Here is a 16,376-nt window from a genome sequence, read left to right on the forward strand (position 1 = left end):
TCTCTCTCTCTCTCTCTCTCTCTCACAATCTCAGTACCTTTAGTGGAACCCGTGTCTCCACCTCCACGTGTGGTGAAACACTCAGCAATCCAAACAACTGCGAGTACAACGGAACATGAAAGAGTCGTGTGTCGATTGGACACCGCACAATGAGCTCCGGCCCCTCCACTACTTTACTGCACTGCACCGGATGTGTTTCCCCTCGCAACTGCAGTTTTCCCGCAATATCCTCCTCACTTTGCTGCTCCACGGTGTAGACAATGCGGGGAAAGCTGGCGGCGTTCAGTACATAACTGCTGGTCCGCCGGGCCACACGCTCCATCTCGGAGGCGGTCAATCCAACCCGCTCAAACTTACGGCGGTCAACTTCACACTGCGGCTGCAGAGAGTCCGCGTCCACTTCCACAGATTTAAGCGCGCGGTCTTTTGTGCTGACGGTGTAGGCAAAGCTCCCCACACGGAAACGGAGGGCTCGACCAATAAAAGTACCCAAAAGTCCGGCAGGAAGTGTATATACATACATATCCACATCACGTAGCTCTTTGCTATTGGTAACGCGTTTTTCTTCTGCTCCCCAGTTAGGCATTTTTTTTTTTTTTTTACTCTAATTTGTTATTATTATTATTCTATTTCTTTTGATGTTTCGATATCAGATAATTCCCGTCTTCTTTTTTTTTTTTTTTTAGTTTTGTTTTAGTTTATACCACCCCTCTGAATAGAGTGAGAGAACAACAAAAAAAACTACGCAACTGTCCTAAAGAAAGAAAGAAAGAAAATAAAGAAAAAAAAAGTAAAAGAAATAAATAAATATATATAAAAAAAGGTTAAATATCATTACTTATATATTTTCTCCTTGTACTGCAGCATTCACACCATATATGAGTTAGATTGGTAAAAGAAGAAAATTTGGTTTCAAATACTATCCAAGATAATCGTACGAATAAGAAGAGATTTGAAGTATACATCCATTGAAGAGTTTTAAGAATAATGACTCTTGCAGCTACTTACATAGAGTTAATGTTTTGCTGTTCGTTCTTTTTTGTTTGTTTTCGTTGTTTTTTTTTTTTTTCTATTCATTCTCTCTTCTTTTTCTCGCTCTGTCTCTTTATCATACATGATGTGCCAGGTGTGAATACAGAATCAATTGCTTTTTTTTTTTTTTTTTTGCATTGTTCGTATTTTGTGTATAGTAGGAAGGGGTAGGGAATGTATGGATGTGCGTTTTTTTTTTTTTTTTTTTTTTTCTCTCTCTCTTTTCCTCTCTTTCTCTCTCTGTGTGTATAGAGAAAAAGACAGAAAAAGAGAGGGAGGAGAACAACACACCTTAGATCTATACCTCTCATTTCTACCGTAGTTTTCTTCACTTCCATCCCTCCGCCACACCCCAAACATACACCTAGCTAACACACACACACAAACATACCCTTTCTTTTCTTTTCTTTTTCTTTTTTTTTCTCTTTCTTTTTCTTTTTCTTTACTTCTATTCATCTGTGGAGAGCAAAAGTGCTGTTCCACGTTTTGTGTAGTGTTGTGGTTCCGCCTCGCCGGGGTCGAGATCGACGGCGACCACAAACGACGGCCGCTCACGAGTGCCTGTACGCACGGGATACATATAGAGTGGACACTCATACACACTTCCAGCGGCTCCTGCAGCAGCGGCGGCCTCTCCGCTCTTCGCCCCACGCAGTCGAGGTTTAAAGTGAATGATGGGCATCGGGACAATTAACTCTAATGGACGGGGTTCGCAGAGTGTGTGGGTCTCCGCATTCCAACCCGCCCCTTCGAGGAATATACCCCGCACATAAGCACCTTTTTTCGCACGATGGACAATTGTACGTTCCTCACTTGGTAATACTGTAAACTCCCATGTGTATTGATCAATAGAGATATGATCATGTCTTGCCTGTTGCTGTTGAAGACTCTTAAGAAAGCCTGTGGGATATGTGAAGCCGGAGAGCCAAAATACATTTGGTACACGTTGTCCCCATTGCTTCATCTGCTCTATTCGCTCCACAAGATCTACAGACCAACTTGCCAGTGGTTTAATACTTGGATAGGCACTTGTCCATGGTGGTGGGACACGTCCAAGGAGAAGAGCATTGAAGACACTTTCCAATTCATCACTCATCACGACTTCACCTTTTACCGCACGGCGAAGTTCCTTCTTTTGGGCAATAATTTTACGAAGAAGTACATTATATCGTTGAATCTCTTGTAATAGACATGTATTCAAAGCATTATTGGTATCTTCCTTTACAGATTCATACACCGCATCATAGTCAATAAGTGCAGGAATAGCCGCCTTACTTGGTTCTTCAAGGGAAGCGAGAATTTCAAGACAACGGGATTCTTCCGATACCACTTTAGCAGAACTTGCACTTGAACCTCCACTACGTGCAAGTGTGGTATTAACACTAATAAGATTCTCCAAAAGCATTGTAGACTCTGCCACACGACTGGCAATATCGGCATTCGCATGTTGACCAAAAGCCTCTGGTGGATCTGTAATGGGTAATTGCATACATTCATCCTTATAGGATTGTAATGTAGTGGCTTCAGCTGGAATATAATATTCTGCAGCTGCGGAAAGTGGATAACGTTCTTCTGTTACTATCTTCTCACACATAAATTGTTCAATATATGTCTTTAATACTCGACGATCCCAATCATCTGTGACACGTCCACCATAGGAAGCTTCTGCAATTAAATAACGAATTGTAACAAAAGGAATATCTTCAACCCTATCAGATGGCATTTTACCAATATATAAAGTGATAATATTCTCCGATACCTCAAAATCAGAGGTGGTAAAATCATATACCACATTATAACCAAGATTTCCAAACTTTCGTCTTTCCAATAAGACAGAGTGGAAGAAACAAAGTGAAAATAATAAACTGCGGTAAAACTGTGGATTAGAACCAGCATGCTCTGTAAATTGTTCTTCAGAAAATTGATTATAGAGACGAAGCATATTAGATTTAATACCTGTTGGTGGTTCTGTTGTCATCTTAATAGCTTTTTGTAGAATACCAATAGGGAATTGTGGAGTTGGTACAGAACTAAGCCATAAACGGAAATCGGCATGTGGACGTTGTTCTGCTAAATCTTCAATAATCTTTTCCAACTCTACTAACCAAGATACCATAAGATGACAATTTGCCAAAAATACCCATCCACCGGTTTGAGCACATTCCTGAATAGCCCGTTTCGCATTATCACCTTGACCTTGACCAAGTGCCAAGGTCTTAAGATGTCGTCCTTCACGTTGGGCTAATGTTAATAATTGATTGGTTGGATCCACACCAGGTGAAAGTACAAAAACAAGAGGAATCACATTCGCACTCTCTTCATAAGTATCTTTTAAATTAAATGGAGGTGGATCCACAAATTGTGCACCAAGTTGATTTTCAATAAATTCATATACCATAAAAACAACACGATCTAAACGAAGACAACGTACAAAAATCATTCGTTGAATATAATTATCTGCAGTACGAGTTTGCCATTCATCTGGTAATTCTGTATTTTCTGGATTTTCCTGTAAAAACCAATGATGCCATGATTCCTGAGCCTGTTCAAAAGAAGCGGCAACTCCATGAAAATTAGTAAGTTTATCAAGTTCAAGAATATGACTCCAAGCCCGTTCAGATAACCAAGAAGGTGCAGGATTTGGTAAACGTCCTTGTTTATCTAAAACTTGTCCTCCTCGCATAAGGAATACATATTCTTCCAAGTTTACATGTCCCTCTGCTTGTAAAATACGCATTGTCATATGGAAAGCAAAAAGTAATTTATGTTTTTCAAATAATCCACGACAAGTATTTGCATATACAGCATTTGTATGCCAATCATTTAATGTTTTCACTCGTTCTTCAAGTGAATGGGTAATAATTTTTTCCGCAGAACGTTTAATACTTCCTTGAAATAATATAATATAAGAATCCAATGCGAATTGATACATAGCATCAATAGAACCAAGATCTGCTAATACAAAGAATAGAATAGATGCTCGTCGGGCACATTCACGATATTGTTCACGTGCACTTTGAATCTTTTCAGCTGTAATTTCAGCTTCTTTTAATTGTTGTTTAATATTAGAGGCAATAACTTTAGCAGATTGTAAGGTATCTACAAGTTTTTGATTTTCTAATAATGATACTTGTGAAGTAGAAAGAAGATTTAAAATTTCATCTTCTAAACGTTTGGTTTCCTTCTTTGCTGCTGCTGTATCCAAAATAAGTTGTTCATTATCACGTTCTAATTCTGGTTTCTCCTTTTCCACAACAATTTTAAGTAATTGTTCTTCTAATCCAGTTTCTCGGACCGCAAAATTAAGTAAACATACTCGTGTACAAGTCTCTGGTGTATAATGTGGATTAGATAAACGAGTTGTAATATATAATTTAAAACTCTCATTATATTCCACATAATTATCTCCAATTTTCATCATGGATTTATTTCCTTTTCGAACAATAGCTTTAGAAATCACAGAATCCAAAAGTGGATCAATCTCCTCTAGTATATCTTGTAAAAGTAATGGACAACCAAATTGTACCGCATATTCTACTGTTTTTTGAAAATCTGCTTGTTTCTGATCAATTACTTTTAATCCACTATCTTTTTCCATTCGTTTAATCCATTTAATGGCTTGTAATTGAGGATCAATCATCAACGGCCATCGAGTTCCCCGCATCACCACAGCTCCATTCTCTCTACTGAAATCATCACCAGGAAGTCCAGCCTGTTGCCAATCACGTACTTCTGTTGGATCCACAAGAAAGTCTACAAAGTCAAAGTTCTTCGTCATGGGGATTTGTAATCTTTTAATTTCTTTAATCCAACTAAGCCACAGTTTCTGACGGTAATCCGCCGTGAAGGCACCGGAGTAGCAGAGAAAACCACAAACTAACAAAGTATCCCCAATAAGATTTCCAAGAGCAGCTTCATATCGGGCAATAGACTCAATCCAACGATCACGTTCTCCTTCAAGACCATCTACAATAATACGAGCACGATTTAATTTCATTTGTGTTTCTTTTGCTTCTGCCATTAAACGTGTTTTTTCATCAATATTGGATTGTAAAGCCAATTCTAATTCTTTTACCTCATTCATAATACGTTGAAGTTTATCTTCCTTTTGTCGTAACATTTCCTCTTGGGCTCGAACCTTTTGTTGGGCATTTTCATTCTTTAAGATTTTAGGATGAACCTCTTTATAAATATTTCCATACTTATGAATAGCAATAACCCATTGACAAAGTCCACCTGCAGCTTTGGATACCGCACTAGCAGCCGCAGGTGTAAAATCTGGACGTTTTACATATTTTTCAATCTTATCTAATAATCTTTGATCTGTCATATCATTATTTTCATGATAATGTTTTAACATATCAATAAATTTAGGTTCACTTAAAGATTTCTTCGCTTCATCCCAGTCAAGTTTTCTACGTAGAGTTGTCTGTACAGCTTCCATCACAGTTCGAATCATCGCAGCAGGAGTTTTATAAGATTTAATTTCATTAATATCATTCTTATCTAATTTATCTAATGCGGCTTGAGCTTCCAGAAGTGTTGGCATTGCACGATCCAAATCTGCCTGTGCTTCTGCTTGATCAGCTAATGCAGAACGTTTGGATTGTTCAATTTTAACCTTTTCTGCAGCGAGCATACTTTGTTGTTCTTCGGCATTTTGTTGTTGAACTTGAATACTCTCTGTTGCCCGATTCACTTCTTGTGTTTTCTCTTGTAATTTCGCATCCTGAACTTTTAGTTCTTCTGTCATTTTTCCAACAGCTAATTTAGTTTCCTCTAATTTAGCCATACCATTAGAAAGTTTATCACGCTGCTCAAGAATATCATCTCGTTTCTGTGAAAGCATCTTTCGGAAACCACGAACCAAATCTAAATAAGATGAAGGAGTTACATAATTATAACGATGAATTTGTTCTAACATTTCTACAGAAGTGCTACTCGTAGTATCATGCATGTGAACAAATACATCTGCAATGAGTGATAAGTCTTCATCATTTTCATTATTCTCACGTGTCTCTTCAAGATAACGAAGACCCACTTCACGAAGAGCCTCATTTGGCCATTCCACAAACCAATCAATAGAAGTACAAGAGACTAATGCAGGGAATTGTCTTAAACGAGTTCGGAAGAGTTTATGTGCGGGAGACATGGCAACAACAAGATGTAAATTCACACGTGCACGGTCAATAAAGAAATTATACATTTCATCTGTGGTATCTCGACATCCACTCTCAATAGCCTCTTTGTAAACAGTATCTCGTATATTCTGTAATTCATCCTTTGGGAATAAATTTGGAACTTCTCCTGTGGAAAGCATATTATTAAGATCTTCCAAGAATGATGGTTGCATAATTTGATTATCTGAAAAGTAAAATACCTTTTGCTGCATTTTTAAACCACATGCCTTATATAAGGCCCGTAAATCATCATGAAATCGATCCGAATCATACTTTTTATGAATCTCAATAGAGAAAATACCATATCCTGCGAGATAACTAGCCAGTCGAGTAAGTGAATATCGACCACTTCCACCAAGTCCAACCAAAAGAGCATTTCCACGAGGTTGTCGAATAATACGATGAATACGACAGAGATGTTCAAGAGCGTCTGTGAAAAAGACGAGTTGCATTTGCCGTGCGCCCGGTTCGCCATTGTAAAGTTCAAGGCCTTCTTCCACTTTCTCTCGCAGGGCTTCCATACTTGGCACCAGACGATACTTCGCCATCTCATCATATTCACCATCCCAGAAGTCTACAAAAAGGGGATTCTCATGTTCATTCACGGGTTGAGAACGGGCCTCACGAGATCGGGAACGCATAATATTACTCCACTTGGTTTGAAATACATTTGCTAGTTTATCATAAATAATATTTCGGAACCATTGTTTATCGTTAGGATCATTCATACGATCAGAGAAGACACGTAAACATTCATGAGCCCAAAGGGCCACCATATGTTCTTTACATTGTAAACCTTCCATATAACAACCATAAATGCCTTGAAATACTTTACTGAGATCACGCAAGTTAAATAGATAATGTGATTTACTTGGAATAGGAAGTAAATCTCTGGAAACACGTTGATATGTTTGTATTGTAGCTTTTACAAGAGCATCCACCATTTTATGAAGTTCAGGGTATTTTTCAAGACGATGAGAAAGAATGGCGGTAAATATTTTCGTAATGACAGACTCTGCAGGGAAAGTAATATTAAATACATTTAATTTGGTCATTAAACGTGGTGTAATATCAGGTCTTCCATAGGTCATACAACAAAGAAGTTGCATATCATTTACTTGTCGACGAGATCTTGTATTACGATCATACCAGAAACCATTATCAATCCATTGACGAAGTAATTCCAAAGGTGGTTGAGCTCCAAACTTTTCTTTAGCAGGCATATTAAGATCTTCTACAAGACAAATCATACGACGTCCACCTGGAGGACAACAAACCTTTTTAGATTTATGCTCCATACGTCCTTCAATAATATCTTGTACATTTTTAGCAGTAGTTTGAGCAGAAAAGTTTAATTGTGTCGTAACATAAGTATCATTATTTAAGGCACGCATTACTTGTCGGGCAATTAAAGACTTTCCTGTTCCTGTATTTCCAACCAACACCAATTGAACTTGACTACGTACCAGTTCTCCTACAATATATTGATAACGAACCGTATCCACAGTTGGGACAATTTGTCTATGATAGGGTGTACCTGGTGGAGGAGAAAATGGTTTTTGCAAATCCACATGATCTTCCCAATTCTTCCATTGTAAAGAGGCAAGATCTGGATAGTATTCAAAAATCGTTTCTGTAGATGGAAAAGAAGAATCCAATTCTCGCATATACGCATCTAGTTTTTGACGAGATTCCACTGTTAGAGAACCACCAGCAGACCACATAAGACAGAAAGTTGCCATTATTCGTAATTGCGGTAAATAATTCTCACCAGCGTGTGAAGTGGCGTAAGTAGTCCCACCAGGCACACAAGGAGCGGCATCTACATTCGCAAGAGCATCAAACATGCGAGTAAAAGAACGAACAACACTTAATGTAGATGTAGGGAATAATTCCACACATTCCGCTTGACGATACTCTAACACACCCGTTAAGGTGGTTTTACAAAATTCTTCCAATTCTTGAATCGTATCATCTGGACGAGGGGCACCCATCGCAATTTCAAAATTCCATCGAGATTTTAACCACGTTTTTAAAAACGGTTTCCAACCAAGATCCGCTACACTAAAGTAAACCATACCACAACGGGAAACAGTAGCCGGTGAAGCCTGTGAAAGATCTTGAACTTCAAATAACATACGAACAGTAGGATTTAGTGTAATACGTTCACCAGAGTTTAGAGTTAACATCTTATTATCATCCAAAACGGTATTCATAGATTCAATCCAAAGAGTATCTACAGGACCATCAAATAACATCCATTTATAGGTTGGATCTGTTACATCTCTACATATTTGCCGCATAATATCTGAGAGAATACCATCTTTCCATTCTCGTGTTGCTTGATTATAACTACCATAGAGTTCATCCATTGTAACGGATTTAGGATTTAGTAAAGAAACTCGTACGGGTTCATATAAACCAGGTTCACAATTCTTTTCCTTTAATCGACGTAATGCTCCACTTAAATTACGCCAAGTGACGGTTTTACCAGATCCTGTTTGACCAACCACCATGACACCATGACGTGTACGTAAAGTATCCCATAATTGAAGACTTTTAATAACAATATGTTCATTTACTTCAAGACCTTCTTCTTTCAGTTCTTCCTCTGCAGCTGATCGAAGATTATCCAAACCACTTTCTTCTGGTACAACACCAGGGAATAAATCACTTAACATACCAAGGAATAAGGGAACATCTTCCTTTACAAACTTTGGTAAATTCATATCACTCATAGCCTTAAGACAAAGTTGAGATTCTGTACCTGGGAAGTTTTCACGTTTTAAATTTCCTGCTTGTACAAGTACAGCTTTAATATTACGAAGTGAGAAATCATAATGATCCTGTTTAGAAAGTTGTTTCTCCATTAATTCATACAGAATTGATACCTTCTTAGAGAGTATTTCAGATTCCTCAAATCCTTCTGAAAGTAGTGTAATCTCACAAATAAGAGCAAAATCTGGTACCATCATAGATATAGGTCGTAATAAGGCCTTGAGATTATCTGGTAATTCTGAACGTCCAGCGTAGCCAGGATTCATCGTAACAAAGAGACCACAATTCATATTAAGTGGAATATCAGATCCTTCAAAAAGGAAACGACTTTTACGTTCAGCAACGGCAGAGAGAATAGATAAAATTTGTTGGGCCACAACAGATAACACCTCTACCTCAATACGATTAAACTCATCAAAACAAGACCATGAACCTGTTTGAGCAATACCACTTAACATACGACCAACCGATTTATAATCAAGACCATCTGAACAGTTAAACACCATCACATATTTACCAATTCCTTTTCCAAGATCTTTTACAGTTTCTGTTTTACCCGTACCTGCAGGTCCTTGTGGAAGACCACCACGATGTAATTGAAGAGCTGTTGTTAAGGTCATATAAGCACGATCGGTTAATCCAGTTACAACAAGTCGTCCACTATTGCCTAAATATTCATAATCATACCGAACTGTAGCAGAAGTTTGTCGAACAATACAAACTTTAGGAGCATCTTGTGGACGTTCGGCGGTATCATCATCTTCCTTGTAAAAACGAAGTTGTCGAGACCATTCAAAATCATCTTCTTGATGAACTCGTGTAGCGAGTAATTGTCGAAGAATATCACGGGAATGAACTTCAATCGTAATAAGAGCCACAAGTTTATTTCGTTGCATACGACTTTGTGGTTGACGAACTAATTGACAATACTTTTTAATAATACCTTTCCATCTTTTATATACCTTATATAATGGAGAAGCTTTACGACGTTGTAGAGAAAGTCCACCAGCGTGTAAATCTCCATATTCCATAATGGCAAGTTCTGTTAAAAACGTCCAATTAATACAAGCTGCCGTAATAAGAGATTGTCCTTCATTACGTTCCACCCAAGCTTTCAATTTATCACGAGAAATAGGTTTCGCAGAGTCAAAAACATTCTTTTGTAAATCATCTAAAGTAGCGTTAATACGTTTTTGCATAGTTTCTCGCATTTTCATCTCCACACGTCGTAGCCATGATTCCACCGGTAATCCTTCCACCTGCACGGCGGGAATAAAAGGAACGGATTCTCCATCTGCAGAGGACATTCCCTCCGCTGTGATCTTCTGTCGAACCGTTTTAAGAGATAATTGATATAATCCTTCAAAACACTTTCGTAAATGAGGTTGTACTTTTGCGGGTTCTTTTGTATGGCCAAGAATTTCAAGTAAATCATCATTAGATAAAAAGTAAAAACGTGGGAATACACGACGACGATCTTCAAGAAACCCTTCAAGACTCTTTTGAATCATTTCAAGATCATTATTCATTCCATTTAATTGATCCATAAGACCATCTCGTCTAGTTCCACGAACCACATTTGGATCATTGATAAGACGTGAAATAATAGAAAGCCATTGTGAATGAACACTATCAAATTTCTTAGATTCCGCTGCAAGTTTACGTTTAATATCTTCACTTCCAATAAAGATATTTTCAAGATACATCCATTTTGTTTGAACGGTTAATAATGCCTCAATAGTATCAGTTGCCATAGATAATGTCTGTTCCCAGTTCACCACTTTTGAACGGAAACTATCCACAAAACGTGACATTTTCATTGTACTTAACATTGCCAAATGTTCAGCGAGTACATTATTAATATCATCCACACCTGTAATCTTATGATAACCTTGATGAGGTTCAATAGTGAAAGTGGCCTCTTCCCAGAAGGTACGGATCTTTTCTAAATCCATCTCAATCTTCATTTCCTCACGGGCAGAAGTAGCCAAATTTGATACAAACTCCGCATGGGCTTCCACACGTGCTTTCATTAAATCATTTAAACAAAATTTCTCATCTTCAATATCAAAATTGGCATCTAATTGAACCTTAAGAAATTCCCAATGACGAGGACGAATAGCAGGTGTACGAAGATCATCTACAATTGGTAAAAGACGTTTCATTAATTCTACTTCTTCCTTTAATTTTACCCAAACATCTGTATGTTGAAGTTCCACACGTAAACGTAAAACATCTTTTCGAATACGCTCAGAAACATCTAACATCTCTTCACTATTAAGTTTCATAAAGTACATTGTACGCCATAAACGACTTTGTGTACGCCATTCATCACATAATGTCCAAATTGTACGTAAAACTTTAAGTTCTGTTTCCGCAGCGGTTAAATCATCTAATGAGGGTTTATCCAAATGAAAGATATCAATACCTTGTTTAAGACTTAACTCCGTCTCTCGTAATTCCTTGGCCCGACGTTCGAGTACACCAATCTGTGCAAAGGCATTCGCCGTAGAAAAGGCATATGAACGTGGACCTTCATCCTGCACTTTTTGCCGTAAAGCATAAGAGTTAGAGACCAGAGAACGTAAATCGGTTTCCAAATCATTTCGGAATTGTTCCTTATATTTGGCAAGCAATTGTCGTGCTTTTAACAGTTGATCCGAGTACTCATCAAAGGCAGCTGGTAATCCTTCACAACGATGAACATCCTCTGGATCCACATTACCATGATTGTAAAGATCATTTGTAATAAGTTTAAAAGTATCGGCAATAGGACCAAATTTTGCAGAAATATCAGTAAGTCCTTCAAACGCAGAAGCACATTTTTTAATTTGATCACCAAGTTCATCAAGAGTTTGTGGTTCTTTCGTAAGCATTTGTACAGTGGTGGTAAAGTTATTATAAATACGATCCATCTCCTCTTTCGCATCGGCGTATAAAAGGCTATGATAATGTTTAATCACTAATTGACACTGTACACGGAAACTCTCCTTCATCTTTGTAAAGTCTAATTGTAGAAAAAGAACATCTGAAAAAGTTTCTTGTTTATTTATTCCTTCACGTCTTTGGGCGACATGATCCATGTGAATACGATAATCCTCCAATCGCCATCCTTGTTTAATACGACGATCTTGTTTCTGTGTTGTCCATAGACTATCAGTAGTTCCAGATTGATGAAGTTGCCAAGTTTGACTTAACTTATCCCGTACTTTCTCTTCCACAGCATCAAAGGATTCACGTATACGGCGTAAACATTGAATAGCATCTTGTTCACTGGTCATATATTCAAAGTAAGAACCTCGTAAAGCCACACTATCTTCATTAGGATTAATATATTCTAATGGGACACGTTTTAAGATTTCATTTTCTTCTGGTGTTTCCTTTGCCACACATGCTTTTAAGGATTCCTCCAATCGTGGAATATGTTTCACAATTCCAATAATATCTTTACAAATTCCATTCACTTGATATCCCAATTCCTTTACAGATGGTACGGATTCAATATGAGGTTTGGTATCTGTGGCTACTGTAATTACTACATCTAGTTTAAATACCTTCTCTTCCATGCGATCTTCAGAAGGTTCAAGTGGAAGGGCTCTTTCTACGGTCTGCAGAGTTCGTTTAACCATTGTTCGTAAAGCCTCTTCTACTTTCAGTTCCACCTTCGCAACGTAACGATGCCACTCCGATCGCACAGACTCATCCTCCACGTAATCATCACGGAAGTAATTTAGTAAATCATACAATTTTTGTACTAAACGATGATGAATAGTTTGTAATTTTTCTAAAATCCCTTCACGATGATGTCTTTGTTTTTCTACAAAACCTTCAATAGAGTATACTTTCTTCTTTTCAAAAATAACCACCACTGTATCGGCTATGGCTTTACAATGATGATCTACATATTCAATACCGTATTTAAACTCATCCACTATATTCTGTACACGTTCAGCTTGTTGACGACATTCTCTTACAAAGTATTCCACAATACCTTGAGAATTCCACCATAATCGTGTCATTCCCGGCATATATTTACTTTCCAAGAAACTCAAACGTAATGCAAAGAGACGACATTCTTCTTTTGTAAGGGAAAGAATCACATTATTATGTGCTCGAACAGCTATGGCTACATTTTCTCTAAAAATACGTAATCTTTCCTCTTTAGAGACAATATCCATAATATTAGGTGGAATGACTTCTCCAATACTTTGCCAATAACGTGCCTCTGCAAATAATAAGAGTAAATCATGTGAAAAGTTCACATCAAATAAAGCAGGTCCATATTTTGCCGCACTTGGACGTTTAGTAATAAGAAAACGATCAAGATATTCACTTGGATTAGATGGAAGTCCAGCTTTCCAATCCGTGTATTGTTGCCGCATAGAATCTCGTAAAGATCGTTCAAGACGATCAAAAAGCATCATAATATCAGAAGACTCTGGTGAATCCCGCAAGTAATAACAATGTCTTAACGCAGTGGAACTACTATCCAACATATAGGCATTATTCTCTGCCCAAATTGCATGACCTGCATAAGGTGGATGTAAATAGAAAACAGGTGGATCTTTATTAAAGTAACGTTGTAACATTCCCTGAACCATAGAAACATTTTCTCCCAAGAGACGAAAAACTCTATCTTTACAACGATCCAATTGTAATAAAAGTTCCTCACTCTCTGCAATAAGATAAAAAGCTTCAATATATTCCGCTCCCATTTCCGTTGTACTGATACTATCAAAAGCGGCTGTAATGATTTGTTGTAGCATCATGGAAAGGTTATCAATATCTACTTTTAAAGCACGGAAATCATCCACCCAACGAGTAGATTTCACATCTAAAATATCATAATCAAGACGACGAAGCATTTCCATTTTTCCTTTAAAAGCTCGTTGAATATCTAACAATTGGGATTCAATTTCTGGTCCTTTACTACCACTAAATATGGGTAATCGCCCAGCAAAGAGTTCATTTACAGGCACAACCTTTAAATCTAACTCTTTCACTTCAATAGGGGCTCCATAACTAATTTCACTCATATTGTGTTTATCAGTCACTGAAATACTGTGGGATGTACGGGTGTGTCGACCAGTATTACTACGCTCTGAACCACGTGGCTGTTCTTGACGGAATCCTTTAAATCCAAATTGTAATTGAGCTTTACAAATTTCATATAAGTTCTGACAACGATGACGAACAAAACCATCAATTTCATTTAAGAAAGAATCATCCACGTCAAGTTTTTCACCCTTTTCCATTTTAAATCGTTTGCGTGTAGCCATAAGCATTTTGTGACATTCTTTAATCCAAGCTTCACCTGCCGCAACACTGTATTGTAATGCCACCATACTATCCGTAACATCACCGTTAAGAATAGCCGGGACGTCAATCTTTTGACTACAACGGTAAATAATTTCATTAGATATCAATCGAAGAAGACGGAAAAAGCGTTCCTTTTTATAACTCTTAGAGTAAATAAGAATTAACTGCGCATGAATAAGTACATCAGGAATCAACGCTGGGATTTCCTTTGGTTCAGCCTTTGACAACTTTGTACATGGCTCCACCAGCGTGTTCAAAAATCGCAGATTATCAAAAGCTTCTTCCGTACCCTTTTCAATATCTGCACGAAGGTTTAAAAAAGGTTCCAAATAATAAAAAGATTTGGCTTCTTTTAATACTCCCACAATACCAGCAACATCTGAACGATTCAATTGGGCACGAATATTTCCCAAATCTCTTGCACGTGAACGCCAATAGGCAATTTCCTCCAGTGGTCCAGCCGCATCTCCTGTGAGTCCCGCATCTTTATCCCCCACAACTTCTTTAATTTGTCGAGTCCAGTGAATTACCGCAGCCTCAAAGCGCTGCACCAATTCGCGATCATGATGGGCCTCACTCATCCCCACACCAACTGTGAGATCACTGGGTACATACAGTACAGTGCGGCCTTTCAGTCGATTGACATTTTCAGTCATCGCGGCCATAAAGCGGTAGAGAGAAGAGTTAACATCCTTTTCAATACTATCGGGCCATCGATTGTTTAATAGTGTTGGAGTGATAACATAGTGAAGGGTACGAAGAAAGCTTTCCAGTAGATTTCCCCCACGACAAACACCCCATGCAATGGAACTATCAATATTCTCTGGCACTACTAACTTATCGGGATCTAATCTTAAAAAGTACATGGAGTCCAGAGACATCCCCTCCGCCACTTCACGATTAGAAATACCTGGTACGGTATCCACAATACAAAGCTCCACCACCATAATGGCATTTTTACTTCCTGGTGAAGGGGCGAACTCTTCCATCTCGGCAGGATCATCTTGCATAAAGCCGCGGTAATAACAGAAGAGCGCATGCATTTCATCACCGCCGACAAGGAATTCATTTATTAGGCGTAAGTGTTTGCCGCTGATGTCGGCCTCATCACATTGTAATTCCTCCTGTAGTCGACGAACCATCCATGCGGTGCACTCCGGGTGACTCTCTGGAATGATGTTCTCACTGACCATATCAAACTTCACATGACTTCCCATGATTTCTTGCTTTTTTTTTCTTTTTCTCTTTTTTCTCTTTTTTCTCTTTTTTTCTTTCTTTCTTTCAATCACTTCTCTTTCAGAAAGAGTAAATTCCTTTTTTTTTTTTTCTTTTCTTTTTCTTCTTCTTCTTCTCTGTGAAGAGTTTGGGTTTTGATTGGATTCAAATTTTACTTCTCACTTCACACGTTGATTCTCCTTCTTTCTTTGTTTCTCTGCAAAAAGCAAAAAAAAAAAAGGTCGTCTCTGTTTTTCTTTTTTTGTTTTTCCTTCTTTTCTTCACGATCAGTTAATGGACCACCAAACTTCCTTTTTTTTTTCTTTTTCTTTTTTTATTTTATTCTTTTTGTGTTCTTTTCTATTTTCTTCCTTTCCTGCGTTATTGGAGAGGACGTGGGAGATTCGCTGCCGCACCACTAACGTGGCCACACAGAGAGACAGAGAAATACTCCAAATAAGAACAAACAAAAAAAAACCTTCCAAAGTAAACAAATAAGAAAAAAGAGAAAAAGAGAAGAGAAAAAGAAATAAAGAATAGAAAGAAAAGAGAAGGCATACGCATAAATTCATTCAAGAGCATATATATATATATATATATATGGAAGAAGGAAAACAAGAACAACTAAAAAAAAAAAATTGAAGATAATCATAATAATAGTAAAAAGGGGGATATGGACGACCAATAGATACTCATTCCTTATGAGGATGAGGTTCCCCTGAGAAAATTTCCCAACAGATAATAATAAATAAAAACAAAAATAAAATAAAATAAACAAAAAGAGAGCAAACGACAATAATAATAATAAAAAAAAGGAGAAACATTGACAAAGGAAAAACAGAGAGAGAGAGA

General features: G+C 37.7%; 2 protein-coding genes across 2 annotated transcripts; both read right to left on the reverse strand.

Moving 5' to 3' along the window:
• Positions 1–22: 22 nt before the first annotated feature.
• Positions 23–586, reverse strand: TM35_000131470 (uncharacterized protein; the record flags this gene model as incomplete). Its single annotated transcript, XM_029025363.1, has 1 exon — positions 23–586. One exon carries the CDS (start codon positions 584–586, stop codon positions 23–25), a length of 564 nt encoding a protein of 187 aa, XP_028883209.1.
• Positions 587–1,480: 894 nt separating this feature from the next.
• Positions 1,481–15,526, reverse strand: TM35_000131480 (dynein heavy chain; the record flags this gene model as incomplete). Its single annotated transcript, XM_029025364.1, has 1 exon — positions 1,481–15,526. The coding sequence occupies one exon, from the start codon at positions 15,524–15,526 to the stop codon at positions 1,481–1,483; it is 14,046 nt and encodes a 4,681-aa protein (XP_028883210.1).
• Between the last annotated feature and the right edge of the window lie 850 nt (positions 15,527–16,376).

Source organism: Trypanosoma theileri (assembly GCF_002087225.1).
Source record: "Trypanosoma theileri isolate Edinburgh chromosome Unknown TM35_Tth_13_V1, whole genome shotgun sequence".
NCBI classification, from domain to species: Eukaryota; Euglenozoa; class Kinetoplastea; order Trypanosomatida; family Trypanosomatidae; genus Trypanosoma; species Trypanosoma theileri.